The sequence below is a fragment of the Protopterus annectens genome, chromosome 6.part0 (assembly GCF_019279795.1).
Source record: "Protopterus annectens isolate FY-2018-M chromosome 6.part0, PAN1.0, whole genome shotgun sequence".
In the NCBI taxonomy this organism is placed as follows: Eukaryota; Metazoa; Chordata; order Ceratodontiformes; family Protopteridae; genus Protopterus; species Protopterus annectens.
The window spans coordinates 1,396,280,003-1,396,295,575 of NC_056737.1; the positions used below are offsets into that span (position 1 = coordinate 1,396,280,003).

General features: G+C 36.3%; 1 protein-coding gene across 1 annotated transcript in view; it reads right to left on the reverse strand.

The window, feature by feature from the left end:
• Positions 1–15,573, reverse strand: part of TMEM163 (transmembrane protein 163) — a 1,566,064-nt gene that overhangs the window by 1,265,116 nt on the left and 285,375 nt on the right. Inside the window, exon 2 of the mRNA XM_044073660.1 lies at positions 6,127–6,246. Within this exon, the coding sequence (XP_043929595.1) occupies positions 6,127–6,246 (120 nt within the window). The remainder of the gene's footprint in view (positions 1–6,126; positions 6,247–15,573) is intronic.

Genomic DNA, 15,573 nt, shown 5'->3' on the forward strand with positions numbered 1-15,573 from the left:
TGGTGTTCACAAAAGTGCACTTTCGTTTAAGTGCACTTTCTCGTAAATGGGTCATACTTTTCTTTTCCAAAAGAATGAGCTTTTGATAAAGAAAAGTAGACCTATATATATATATATATATATATATATATATATATATATATATATGTGGTTTACTATCATAAACTCGAAACTCAAAATAAAACGTGTCTTACTGTTCGAATTTAAACATCGGAAATGAACATTTCCGTATGTCCCTAATGTCGAAAACAGCTGTGTATTGTCGAAAATGTCGCTTGCGACATTTCCGACAATACACAGCACTCCCACCCGTCCCGTAACTCCCTACACTCCTGTGCCCCCCACACCCCTCCAACTTAATATTCCAACTCCGAGATCGCACTACAGTGAGGAAAGGGATGTATTTCCCTAACTGCACTGTACCGCGATCCCCTCACATGAGCAAACGTTATAATTGTGAATGCACAGTCCATTTGCAATGATAATGTTCGCTCACATAACCTGCCAAACTATGAAGTATTCGAACATCTGTTGTTCGAATACTTCATAGCCGTGCAATTGCACGTCGGCATTGTGATAGTAAACCTGTGTATATATATATATATATATATATATATATATATATATATATATATATATATATATGTAGACACACACACACACACACACACACACACACACACACACACACACACACACACACACACACACACAATGTCTCTCATTGTTTTATTCATGCTCATCCCTTTTTGTACCTCTTTAAGCTCTCTTCCTAATGTGGAGTATTTTTCCTTGTGATTCTAATCCATCTGCTTATATTTTTCAGTTTTTGTGTTACTTTGTTTTTAGACTTTTTATCACATTTTCTCCCTATAGTTTGTTGTGAACCTGATTAATAGGTAAAAAGGGGTCTGGAGACCAGTTACTTCCCTGGTTAAAATAAATACTTAAAATACAAATATAGTCAAAATGTCAATAAATATAAATACGTAGTTGCATGCCTTTCTCTCTCTCATTGCTCTATTTGAATGTAAATTGTGTATGAATGAGGACAGATGAATCGTCAGTACAAGATCCAGTTCTCAGCTACTTCAATAGCTTAATAGTAGAGCAGCTAGAATAGTGATCTGGACAAGGCTGGGTTGAAGCACTAACTTGGTGCCATGTTCCTAAACTTTGATAAGGGTCTGAGTTTCCAACTGCTTCTAACGGATACTGCAGTTTGAGTTTGTGGATGACCTCACTCCTCTTCAAGCTTTGTCTGATTATAAATAGCTATAATATAGATACAGATATAAAAAAAATATATGGACTGATAGATCAATATTGTTATATTGGCACCTGGAAATATCCTACCCCAATATACCATTATTTACTTTAATACATTAAGACATTTGTCTAAGTACACTGCGGTGGTGTTGCTGCGGTATCGTTGTCGCCTCACAGTAAGACGTTGTCCCGTTCGATTCTTAGTTAGAGCGTCTTCTGTGTGGCGACATGCGTGAATGGGCATTCCTTCATTGAAGGTTATATGTCAGGCCCAGCAAGTCGGCACATAAAAATCTACTGCCAATCATTAGCGGACCGGAGTTCCGCTGTGGTGACCCCTAACCGGGAAAAGCCGAAAGACTCAACAACAACAACATTAAGACATTTGTCTCAACTTCTACCCAAAAACATGGTACTTTTATTCACACAGTATAACGCACACAAAACAAAATGCAATAAATTAATAATTACAAAAGTTTTATTAAATAATTGATGGCATATTCACAGCAGTTCTAGAATATGCAGGAAACAACATAACCACAGATCAAGTCACTTTTGCTCCAATGCAGTGCTTTAGACCACTCATGTATCTGGATGTATGGATTCAGCTATGGGGAAACATGCCTCTCCAGACATAATTTCATACAAGTATGGTTGTTAAAAGAAAACAGATGAGGTGAGAATACATCCTAGTGCTAAACATAAAAATCAGTATTACTGTATAAAATGGCATACTGTGAAGCAAAGATAGTTCACATTCTGCCTTTGAATTAGTTAGTAATAAAGAAAACCAATCACTAAAGAATGTATAGAAGGCACACTGATACAATGTAGCAATGTATTTCCAAATGTTGATATCTGTGATTTCCTTAGTACTGAATATAACTAAGGCACATAGGTAACAATCATAGGACACATGCTTTTTTTAAAGCAGGACAGTGATAATGGACTGCTATCATCATCAACCCCACTTTTCCCATTTTTAAGTGGATCTGTGGTGTCATTTCAATAGCAACCGACATGTTATGATGGTCAGTTATACTTCAAAATGCAGAAACTTGAAGCTTCAGAGCTCAACAAAATATTTTCATGTCTAAAGTGTCATGCTATCAGAGAAATTACCTAACAATTATTCAGTCAATTGCAAAACAATTCTCAAGTATATAAGCTTGAATGAAACCAGACTAGAATCAAATGAATTCTTTACGTTTAGTGAGAAATAAATTAATCTCAGACATGCTTGCTTTGCTTTGTCGGTAATTATTTCCACATATCTTTCAGTTTTGCTTTACTGTGTATAAAATATATTACCAAATCTAGTAGTAAAACTTACACATCTGTCTCCAGAACAACCTATTACCCACTTTTACATTAAAAGGCAGAATGAAGTCTAACATATAATACACTGTTTTGCTTATCTGTTACCTCATACAGACTTATGTTGGCTCATCAGTTCAAATTTATTAACAGGGGAGATAACATCAATGCTCCAGTAGATCCAGTATACAATATTGAAACAAATGAAGATTAAATATTTATTTATGGTGCTACTGACCCCCAAAAAATTGGTTTAAGTAAACAAATCTTAGGCATCATCAGAAGCATGCAAAATTCCTCCTACATTTCATATTAAAATTGTTTTTGATTTAATTTAATTATGGGAGTTACAACTGGGTGGACTCGGTCTTTATAATCTGTTTTCTTTTTGCCAGATTCCAGATATTCTCATTTCATTTCAACAGTAAAGTCAGTTTTCTTACAGTACTTATTGGAACACATCTTAAAGAATCCCACTTATAATCAAAAACAGCCCACATGGCATAAGGGCTAAGGTCTTTGTTTCCGCTGCACAAGGTATAAGGTTCGATCCTGACCTCAGGCCAATGTTTATATAGAGTTTGCATGTGTTCCCTGGGTCTCTATGGGGTACTACCCTCCTCCCAAAAAACATGCTGAGTGTTTCCACCCCAAACTCACCCAAGAATTGAGATGTAGGCAGTAGCATAGGCTCTAGATGGTGCGCTAAGGGGGGGAACAGTTGTATACATTAGTCATTTTGGACATCAGCAGTGGTGCACACTATCTTCAGGATAGGAGAACAAGAATCACAGACTGTGTGCTGTGTCAGGGCTAGCAACTCAATGTGAAAATTAGCTCTAGGTGATTTGGTCGTGTTCACTAATGTCACCAAATGGGAACGGGTAATTGAAGGAGACAAGTGATTTGAGGACTCAAACTACTCTGACCAGGGACCCATGCAACCTGCTCACCAGTCAATAGGACATCAAAGGCAGATGGAAATAGTACTTTCATGAACTTCTGAGTGAAGAAAACCCAATAGAAGCAGTACTGCCCCAGACATAGCCTACAATGACTGAAGAAGAAGATCCCACCCCTGAAGAAGTAAGAACTATGGAAAATGAAGTCAGGGAAGCCATAAAGCTCAGATGAGTTCACAGCAGATATAATCAAGATGTTGGTTGAGAAAGGGGAGAAATGGCTGCTGCATGTACTCATAGCAGTATGGAGAGAAAAGGTGCATCCCAGATGACTGGGGACTACACATACTAGTACCAGTGTGCAAGAACAAAGGGGACATCCATAACAGTAAAGAGGTATCAAACACCTGTCACACTGCATGAAATGTCTGGAGAAAGTGATTGATAAATGAATGCTCAGATAGGAAATGAACATTTTTGGATTCAGATCAGGATGCAGCATGACTGAAATGATGTTTGCAATGAGACAGACTGAAAAGAAGCTAGAGATGAGGATGGAGTCCAGCTGAGCATTCCTATACTTGGAGAAACATATGACAAGGTCATGAGAAAGCTGATTTGGACAGTCCTGTGGTGGTTATAGTCCCAGAAACATTGGTCAGATTAGTGCAGGCTATATGCAAGGACCCAATGACTCAAGTAGGAACAGAATTTTGTCTCACCAAGGGGTTCCCAGTGGGAGAGGGTGTGCATCAGGGTTCATCTTTGAGTCCACTGCTGTTCATACTGGTGATGGACTACATCAGAAAATAGGTTGGAGGTAACAGATCAACAAAGTTGCTGTATGTAGACGATGGGGCATTAACTCTGAGGAAGAACTTCAGCAAAGTATAGGGGAATGGAGTGCAAAACTAAATGCACATGGGATGAAACTGAATACAAATAAGACAACTGTAATAACAGCAAATGGGAGAAATCAGAAGAAGCTGAGAATTGAGATAGAAGGGAAAACCATGGAACAGGTAAACAGTTTCAAATAGCTGAAAGGGTTGTTTTGGGGAAGGGAAGTCTGAATGAGGAGGTCAAAGCTAGAATCAGAGGGGCTGCAGACAATTAGCACAGAGTGTCAGCAGATGTGTCAGACAAACGAATGCCAAAGAAACTGAAATGTAAGGTGTAGAAAACAGCAATGTAACCAATACTACTGCATGGCATAAAAACCTGGGCGCTAAAGACAGAGCAGTTGAGGAAGGTAGACATAATGGAGATAAAGTGTCTGAGGTGGATGCAAGGATGCACACTGTGGGACAGATGAAGAAATGAGGACATCAGACCAAAAGCCAAAGTAGCTCTAGTTGTAGAGAAGATCAAAGAGAACAGATTACAGTGGTTTGGGCACACGTGCAAAAAGAAGACAATCTAGTTAAGAAGACTTGGGGCAGACAAGAACAAAGCGAGGGAAACTAGGGCATCCTGCAAAGAGAGACAGATTGTGTGAGATAGGACCTGCAAAAGTAAGGCATGACTGTCAAAGAAAGTAGAAGAGTGGCATTGAACAGAGAGATGGTAACAGTTGACTGCACTCTGACCCCATGCAGAAAATGGGAAGAAGAGGACTGATGATGATGATGATGGTTTATAATCAGAAAGTATAATATGTTGTTACATGCTGTCTTCCACATAACTTGTCTTTTAAAGCCGAGCCTGTTTGGAACAGTTGGTTTAACTTTAATAATCCCTTCTGTGTGCTGACATCCCATTTCCAACAGTTCCAGCATGTCACATTAACACAATAAAGCAACACTTTGTTGCATATACTCTCTAGCACTGATCCTACAGAATCTGATTTTTCCAAGATAAAACATCTGAGGACGAAATCAACAGTACCCCTGTTTTAAACCCTGAGCATGTACATACTTTCTTGCAATAAAAGCTCATTAAAACATAACTTGAACAAGATTGTCATGGAATGTTATCAGAATAATTTACTCTACTTTAACCTTGAATACACATCAGTAACTTAATAACCATGCAACTCAGAATGCTTTACTTGCAGCTACTATCAATACTCATTTCAATTTACTCCAAGAAATGCCCATGAAACAATTAAAAAAGGTATAATACTATTACAACAGCTGTTTTATTTTCTACTAACTATACTCAGTAACAACTGCATTGTCCATATCTATTCCTATATCATTGCAGTCTGTTTAAATCACAAAACACTAATATTACTCAACTTATTTTGAGACTTGACTGACAAAGTCATTATTAATGCTCTGTCATGTAAATGTTGACTCAGACCAATGTATTATGTCAAAAACAAATAAAACTGAATAAAAACCATTATGATTTCACATTCAGTGCAAAGCAGGAGTATTACATCAGTCACAAGGCTCATATTTCTCTCTCGCTCTTTCTGACCTTCAAAAGTGCTGCCCTTTTCTGCCAATAATTGCTCACTCACTAATTTATGAAACTACAGACCCGTAAGTCACAAGGGACATAACAAGGATTGTTCTCAAAGAATAGTCGCCTGTTAAGCTGGCAGCTTCAAAAAAGGAAAAAGACTGTGTTGTTTATCCAATGAAGAAAGACAAGAAAACAATGCTTCTAAGAAAGGTTTTTCAATACTTACTAAATGAAGCTATTGCAAGAATCAGTGTGACAAGGATAGATATCCAGGATATCCATATTGCCTTCTTACGATAATTCTGTGCTTCGTGGGGTTTCAGTTTCATGCTGCTTTCGAGTAGACCTAGTATAAGAAATTAATTCATATGTAACCATACCACTGCGCAATCAAAAATTTATCGGAATTTAAAATCGTGCTGAGAAACTTGCATTATTCAGATTACTGGCAAAATGAGACAGTATGTAAACTGACACTTTAAAAATAAAAACAGAAAGCAATAATCTGCTTATAAGATAACTAATGTGAGATTTTTGCACTCCACACCCTGCAACATTTTGTGAAGAATTTAGTGTAGGTTACAGTTAATGTACCAAATAAATGGAATTTCGATTTGTCATTGCTAAGAGACGTTTATACCAGTATAAGTGCATACTTGCAGATCAGCAAATTCCTTTAACTTTTCATTCACAAGCTAACTGAGGGGTTAAGCTCAAGGAACAAGAATCAGCTTCTTTCCATCTGTACTGCATTTGTTTCTGTGCACACTTCACATGAATGATGAGTAAACCCACTTGTCTCATGTTTATCTACATGTCGGACTGCCTAAGTTAATTATTTTTCATGCATATTGGAATCAGTCCTGTCACTTTCATAAGCTGTACCTCTCTAAAGGATCATTCACATGGGAACTGAAATCTTATCTCATCTTTCAAAGCCTAGGTGCACCAGCTTTGTTTGATATACATCACCCTGATATCTCTCCATTCTTTACTTTGAATATATGAGTTAACTAAACAGCATTTCCTCCTGTTATATATGTTTCAGTTGCCCATAATTCTTTGCTGCTGTCTGCATAATCTTTGCATTTTGCAAAAGTTCAATAAGATTAATTGGTTTATTATAGCAGCCCTCTTAAAAAGATATACATAAATATGTGGTTTGTGGGCTATTTTTATCTATTCAATGACAAAAGATAAACTATTCTCACTGAAGGATAGAGTCTGCAATGCCCAGAAAGTTATTGTGATTTAAAGGAATTTTTTAAAATATTGGTCTTACAAACTTAGAAAGTTGATAGAATGACAGGTTTTGCATTAGCATGGATTTTCTGAAGGGTAGGAAGTCTGAAGCTCAAATGTCGGTCATTGTTTTGTAAGATCATTCATTAATTAATTAATTAGTCAGAAAACCACAATTTTATGAAAAACAGACCAAAAATCTGGACATTCTGCGAAAATCTGCACAGATGAGAGGTATGAAAAAGCCTGTTAGTAAAATTTAAATGCAGAGCTAATGAAAGCTTGTTAACTGTTACACAGTTCAGAAGACTTTCAGCGCAAGAACAGTAAACATTAGTCACAAATGTAGAGTGAAAGGAAAAGTTTTCAGCACAGAAAGTTTAATTATTTTGGTTAGGGCACCTTAGTTAATAGCAGGTGATGATCAGTAAGTCACCAGTTTTGTAATTGTTTTTCTGTGACTACACCAGAGTAAGCTACCAATACAAACATATAGTACATGACACTGTGTAACACATCAGCAAATTCTTCCTCTCTGGAAGTGATAGAATGGACTTTTTCTATAGTGCAGCCTAAATAAAAGTAAATAAACAAATAACAGCAAACAGTATTATCATTTTCATTTTATGTTGTACCATTCATGGCCTACATCTAAGGTTCAGGACAATAATAAGAAGCCAAGTGCAAAGCAATATCACAATTAATTTTGGTTATAAACAGTAGTACAATTATGACTTTAAAAATTACCTAAATAATAAACAAGCTTATATAAATAAAATAATGAATACCCATGTAAACAAGTAGGTTTTGCACTATCATTTAAGTATATTGCTTTTCATTTGTCTGAATCTAAATGCCTAAATAAAAGAGAGTTTGCTCAGCATTATGATTCATCTTTTATTTCAATGAATGATGTAAAATGATGACTCAGCAGCATTATTAAGCCATTATTTCATTGAATGATGTAGGAAGATGACTCAGCAGTATGATTACTCCATTATTGCAGTGAATGATGTAGAATGATGACTCAGCAGTATGATTAATCCATTATTTCAGTGAATTATGTAAAATGGTGACTTAGCAGTATGATTAATCCATTATTTCCTTAATAACAAACACCTAACTCAAACAGCCATGTTATCATCTCTGTATCACTGCTAGTAGTTTTCTACTCCCTCACATCATACTACACACCATTACCAGGCAATCATTCACCTCCCTCCCAAACCTCCTCTTTGGCCCATCACAATAGTCCACCTTACACTCTCATATCTCCAAACCTCTTCAGTACCAGCCACACAGACTACCACACTAAGAAAATACTACCTCTATCTACATCATCCCACACCTATCAAAAACACATTAAACTACTTCACAAAGTTACTAAGTTAATCTCACACCTTATTAATCAATTAATCCTTGTGATATATACCCAAATCCTGGCCCCAATACCCCCCAAAATCAAGTAAACAACTCCACCACATTGACCCAGGCCTATTACACCAGCAACATAACAATTCCCTTCTCCTCCTCCTTAACATAAATGCAATAAGTATTGGAAACAAAGTCCATGAACTGCATGCCCTGCTCTCCCACCATTCCCCAGATATAGTAATACTTACAGAAACTTGGCTCAAACCCAGCAATAACAACGATGAAATTGTAGCTCCCAGATTCAACAATCTACGAAAAGACAGGGTATCTAAAAGGGGTGGAGGGGTAGCTATCCTATTCAAAGACCTATTGGTTGACTGCCTACAACTAAACATCCCCAACTTTGACAATGCAGAACTTATCTGTACCAAACTGACACTTAACCCAAAAAAAAAAATTAACATCATAGGTTGTTATATCCCACCTGGGAACAACATTCCCACACTAGAGAATATTATACACTGGGCCTGTAATTCCCTCCCACAGGAAATTATCTTAATGGGAGACTTCAATATTGAGTGGCTCAACTGTTTCTCTCAAACCCCAACATCACATATTAACCTACATGGGTTCACCCAACTTATCACATCTCCTACAAGGATTGACAAATCCTCTATCCGACACTCTATCCTAGACTGGATCTTAGTGAACAACCCATCCCTGTCAACCCAATCAGGCTGCCTCCCTGATGCTCTGAGTGACCATATGCCAACCTTTCTACTAAGATCCCATATTCCCCACACCAGCCAATCAACCTACTGGCTAATTAGAAGTAAAAAAACCTTCAACCAAAACAAGTTTATCTCTGCACTAAATAGCTGCAACTGGGAATCACTCAGACAGCTACGCCTTGAAGATGCAGTCAACTCTTTCAACACCACCTTCCTTGAAATACTAAACTGTCACGCACCCTTCTCAAACAATCAGAGTCAAATCTAACTTTGCACCCTGGCTTAGTAAGGAATGCAGATCCTTACTCAAAGCTAGAAATAAGGCATGGGAACAGTTCCACAAACACAAAACCTCATCAACAAGACAAAGATTCATACAACTGCGAAATAAAGTCAAGAAATTAGCAAGATCAGACAAAACCAACTACTACCATAATATCCAGAAAAAATAACATAATAACCCTCAAAAATTCTGGGCCACAATTAATAATATACTTCTACCAGGCAAATCAGCTACTCCTAACCCATCAGCCATCAATCCTAACAACATAGCAACCCAGTTCAATAAATACTTTACTGAAACTATCTAAACCTTTGCTAATTCTCACACTGTCTCCACTACCCCAACCCCACCCACAGCCCAACAAAGCACCAACTCCCAAAACTACTAAGAAAACTAAAACCTACCACATTAGCCGCCGACAACCTCCCAGTAGAATTTCTATAAATCGCAGCAGATGCTTTAGTGTACCTAGTAGCCATACTCAAAGAGATCATTATCAGAAAACATGGTCCCTGATATTTGGAAAATCTCACACATAATACCCTTACATAAAGGAGGTAACTCAACTGAACTTACTAATTGTACACCAATTGCCATCCTGTCCCTCTTATCTAAAATCCTAGAGAGGACTATACACACTGAATTAATGACTTACCTTAACACAAATAAACTACTGTCAAACACTCAACACAGTTTCTGCCCCTCTCACAGCACTACCAGAGTCCTCATTTCCCTCACAAATGCAGTGAACCACTATAGAAACAGAGGACTGTTTGTATCTGCAACATTTTTACACTTGTCAAAGGCCTTTGATATGGTCAATCATGACAAACTCATCGGTATTCTCTCCACCCTAAATCTCGGTAACTCCATTATCACATGGTTCAGAAGTTACCTATCAAGACAACGGCAGGCCATCCAATGGCAACAACAACTTCCCCTCTTCTCCCTGTTACCTTAGGGGTTCCACAAGGCTCCATCCTTGAACCTCTACTCTTCACCCTCTTCACCAACCAGCTCCACACTGCCACACTACAAGCCACTGTCATACAATATGCAGATGACTCTACACTAGTCTGCACAGCTTCCTCCCTTCATGACCTCCACACCACAACCCAAGACACCTTCCTGTCCATAGAAATATGGCTCAGCAACTCCCAAGTCATACTAAACCCCAATAAAACAAAGCTTCTTCTCTTCTCCCCAACAAAAGTGACCCCATCCTCCCAAACTTTCACCGTCTGATCCAAAAATAAAACCATCACCCCTAAAACTCATACCAAACTGCTGGGTGTAGAAATCGACAAGAACTTGAAGTTTGATATACACATAGCACAAACCATTAAGAAGGTCCACAAAAAAATAGTTTACAGAAGCAAACAATTCCTAACTAGACACTCAAAAGCAACTATTGCTTGCACGCAACTCCCATCTTCCCTCGTATATGCCTCCCCAATCCTAATCAACCTCAGCAAATCTGAACTAACCAAACTCAAGCTTGTTATAATAAAATTGCCAAGTTTGCCACGGATGCCCCATAAAGAACACATCACTGTACGGCTCTTAAACAACTAGAATGGCTAGAACTTCCTCAGCTACTACACTTTAATCAGTTAAACTTTGCCCACAAAATATTGCATCAACCAGACAAAATCCCTGCCCTCCAAAAACTATTACAACCATACATCACTTCCAGACCCCTCCGCTCTAATGATAAATTTCTACCAGACACCACCAAAGCAAATAACACAGCTGGAGAATCACTCTTCTCAAACTACATCCCTAACATATGGAACAAACTGCCCACCCAAATTACTACCTGCTGCTCTTTAACACAGTTTAAAAAATTCCTAAAACTACACCTGAAAGACTCCTGGCTCTGTTCTTGTAACTGACCTGAAGAGTCCTCTAACTGCTCAACTCTATATCTCTAACTAACTTTGTATCTCATTGCCCTCCCAGTAAATCCTAACTGAGTCATCTGTCCTCTCCTTCTCTCAGGAGACTCATTTTCTTTCCAAGCATGACAAATGACTTATATACATATGTACATACTCATACTGTGATGTCTATTGTACACATTTACCTAAGACATTTTATATTTATCTTTTTGTAACTTTTATGTTTGACACTTTGAGCTTTCTTGCAGGCAAGCCTTTTTCTTTTGCAGTGTATATAAACTTTATGTTTTGTGTAAGTCTTATATTACCTGTAGCTGTAACTCAAACTTGTAATTTTGCTTAACTGGAGCTTTTCTCTCCGGGCCTCCCCTGAAAAAGGACCTGAGTCCAGTTGGACTTTTCCGGTAAACAAAAGTTAAATAAATAAATAAAATAAATAAAAATAAATAAATAACATTTCAGTGAATGATGCAGAATGATGACTCAGAGGTATGATTAATCCATTATTTCAGTGAATGATGTACAATGATGACTCAAGCAGCATTATTAATCCATTATTTCAGTGAATGATGTAGAATGATGAGTCAGCAGTATGATTAATCCATTATTTCAGTGAATGATTCAGAATGATGACTCAAGTATGATTAATCCATTATTTCAGTGAATGATTCAGAATGATGACTCAAGTATGATTAATCCATTATTTCAGTGAATGATGTAGAATGATGACGCAGCAGTATGATTAATCCATTTCAGTGAATGATGTAGAATGATGACCCAACAATGTGATTAATCCATTTCAGTGAATGATGTAGAATGATGACGCAGCAGTATGATTAATCCATTATTTCAGTGAATGATGTACAATGGTGACTCTTACCTTGAGCTGTACAATGATGTCATGCCAGTGCATTATTGTGGATCAGTGGTTAAGAATTCTGTTTAAAAGTTTAGTGATCTAAGATCAATCCTGACTGCAATCATTGTCTGTGTAAAATTTTTTTTTCCTCATCTCCATCTGCATCATCTTCAGAACCCTGGTTTCCTTCCAGCTCACCAAAACAAGATGGCTAACTGTAAACTGTCTATATTCATTGTATTTGTCTTTATTAATTGTATTTACTCTAGTCCCAGGACATGGCTGAAAGGAGTCAGAGAAGGATCAGTTCAATTAAGCAGTTAATAAATTATAAATGAACTGAATTACTCAAGACACAGTCATTAAATAAGGAGTGGTATACTACTGCATGGAAGAGCTAAGGTGGATATAAGTAGAAACTTTAATTTTTATTTTAATTTCTTTCTTTCATTATGTATTTATCCTTTACTGACAAAGTTAGGCCCACTAGGCTAATCGTTTCTTTTTTGGGGAGACCTGAGGTGGTATTTATACTACTACAGTATATTTGACCCTACTTACAGCTTTGGAGCTAGCAAGTGACCACACACCATCATTCTTAGCATAGTGGCAGCTGGGAGGATGATGTGCAATGAGCAAAAGAAGACTAAAGTCATGGAGGTGAATGCCAGTAGTGAGGAGAGTTGTGACAAGATTGTGTATGATTTAGAAGTCATTTTTCAGCAAAATGTTATTTGCTGAAGCTGAAAAAGAAAAATTGGAAAATTTATGTTATTACACCCTTCCAAAAAATGAAGGAGATGTTTCCTGGGGAGACATTATGAATAAAATACAAAAAGAAGAAGCAGAGTCCATCCTGAAGGAAGATGGTGAGACAGAAAGGAAATCCTATGAATAAAAAGTGAAAGAAGGTGTAAGGGGAATAACAGAAAAGAAAAAAGGCAGAAGAGAAGGCAAAGTGGAAGTATTTTATTTAATTTAATTTATTTATTTGTTTATTTGTTTGTTTACCAGGAAAGTCCAACTTGGAACAAGCCAATTTTCAGTGGAGGCCCAGGGAGAAACACTCCAGATGCATGTCTTTGTAATGTGGCAGGAAACTGAAGCACCCAGAGGAAACCCACACAAATCCTTGGATGACATGTAGACTTCACACAGAAGGAATCCCAGCCAAGACTCAATCTGTAGAACCTCTTGCTTGAGGTGACATCGCTAACCGCTATGCCACTGTGATGTCCTGTTACACCACTGTGCCATATGCAGTGAGGTTTCAAAATAAAGAAGAAAAATAACTGGATGGGTATGACGTTTGGGATAACTTAATGGTTCCTTTCAGTGTAAAAGCTCATGAGATAAGAGCATTTATTCATATATACACAGAGACATTTTTAACATTATATTTGAGACTGTTTATGCAATGGAAAACTTTTAGGAAATATGAAAAGAAGAACTGCAATCCTAGGAATTTATATCTAATAAAATCATTTAACAGGGAAACAAAAAAGAAGATTCATGTACAATGTCAAAAAGAGGTAGAAAGAGAGACCTTAAAAGGATACTTGAAATGCTTATGTAAAGAAGTGCTTGATGTTGCAAATTTTTATGATAAAAGGGGTTTATAAACTGGTGGATGGGATTGGAATAATGCGTTAAAGATAGAAAAGGAAAAAGTTATGCATATTCCAAGTATGATTAAAATTGAAGGAAATAAGGGTGTGGTAAAATACTGGGAGTAATTCAAATCATTTTTTTTTGGCAAAGGACATCTGATAAATAACTATGATAATAAGAATTATTATATTTGTGGGGAACTGAGTCAGGTTGTAAGAAAATGTGAACTGAAATGTTATAACTGTAACAAAATTGGGGATTTATGGATGGATTGTAAAACTGAAACTAATATTAGGAAAGTGAAGAAAAAGGAGATGAAAATGAACAAAGAGGAAATGTTAGAAGTGGTGGAAGTAGAAGATAAATTAGATAATGAAGAGAGAGAAAGAAAGAAAAAAAGGAGTAAATAGAGGAAGGTTCTGAAATTAAGTGATAAGGACGATATCAACTGGGAAGTAGTAAAAGAAAAAGGAATTATATTGGTAAAAGGGAAAAAGACAGGAAAAGAACGTTTAAAGTGATGAGTATAAAAAAGGTAATGGATGAGAAATAAAATAAAGTTACAATTTCCAGAAAGTTAAGGAAAAGGGAAACTAATAATTTTAGAGTGCTGTCTGTAAATGTAAATAGTATTAAGAATATAGTTAGAAGGCTAGGAGTTCTTGGAATGGTGCAATAAATGTGATGGAGGTGTAATTGTACTAGAAAATACAAGATTCTTAACAAATGAAATATTACAAACAGAAAAAATATGGGGGGGGTAATTTAGAATTTTGGAAATGACTGCTGTGGAATATGTGTATTTAGCATAAATACAATGAAAATATTAGATGTAACTTTCGTAAGAATGGGAAGATTAACTATTGTGGATTTAAAATGGAACAAACAAGTATATAGAATTATAACATTATATACTTATGTTACCTGTAAAGAAAGGGAAATTTTATTCCACCAGATTCTAGAGTATGTAGTGATAAATATGAATATTATAATGACAGAAGATTTTAAATGTGATTTAAGAGGCAAATATAAAAAGAAAGGAAACAATGTAAGAAAAATGCTAGAAGTTATGAGTGATGCTAAATTAATACTTTGGGATAAAAATTCATGGACATCCATAACAGCAATATTTCATGTACAATTTCTTATTCAAGTTTTATTATTGTCATTTCTCATATTTGAATGTCATCTCTTATATTTGAATTGTTCTCTATGCATTTTATATTCTGAAATGTACACTATATATTATGTAAACTGCTATATATTCCTTTTCTCATTAAATACTAGTTAATAATTTGTTACGTCTGACTATTGTTTAACATTATTGCATTTTTGTAAATTGTGTTCTATCAAGCTTTTCTTCCTGGGCCTCCATTGAAAATGGATAATTAGCTCAGTCTGACATTCCCGGTAAACAAATGTAAAATAAATAAAATAAATGGACTTACAAAAGGGTGTTTTTTTTAAACTGAAACTAATTACTTCATAGTATCAAAAGGATTAACTACAGGAGAAGGAGAGATAATTTAAACAGCTGTTTTTGTTCATCTAGAAATATGGCTAGTGATAAAGGAAAATAAGGAATATATAAAAACAGGCAAAGGAATAAAAAGGTTAAATGAGAAAACATGGGATGAAGAAGGAAAGAGATTAGTAATACAGTTATGGAAAG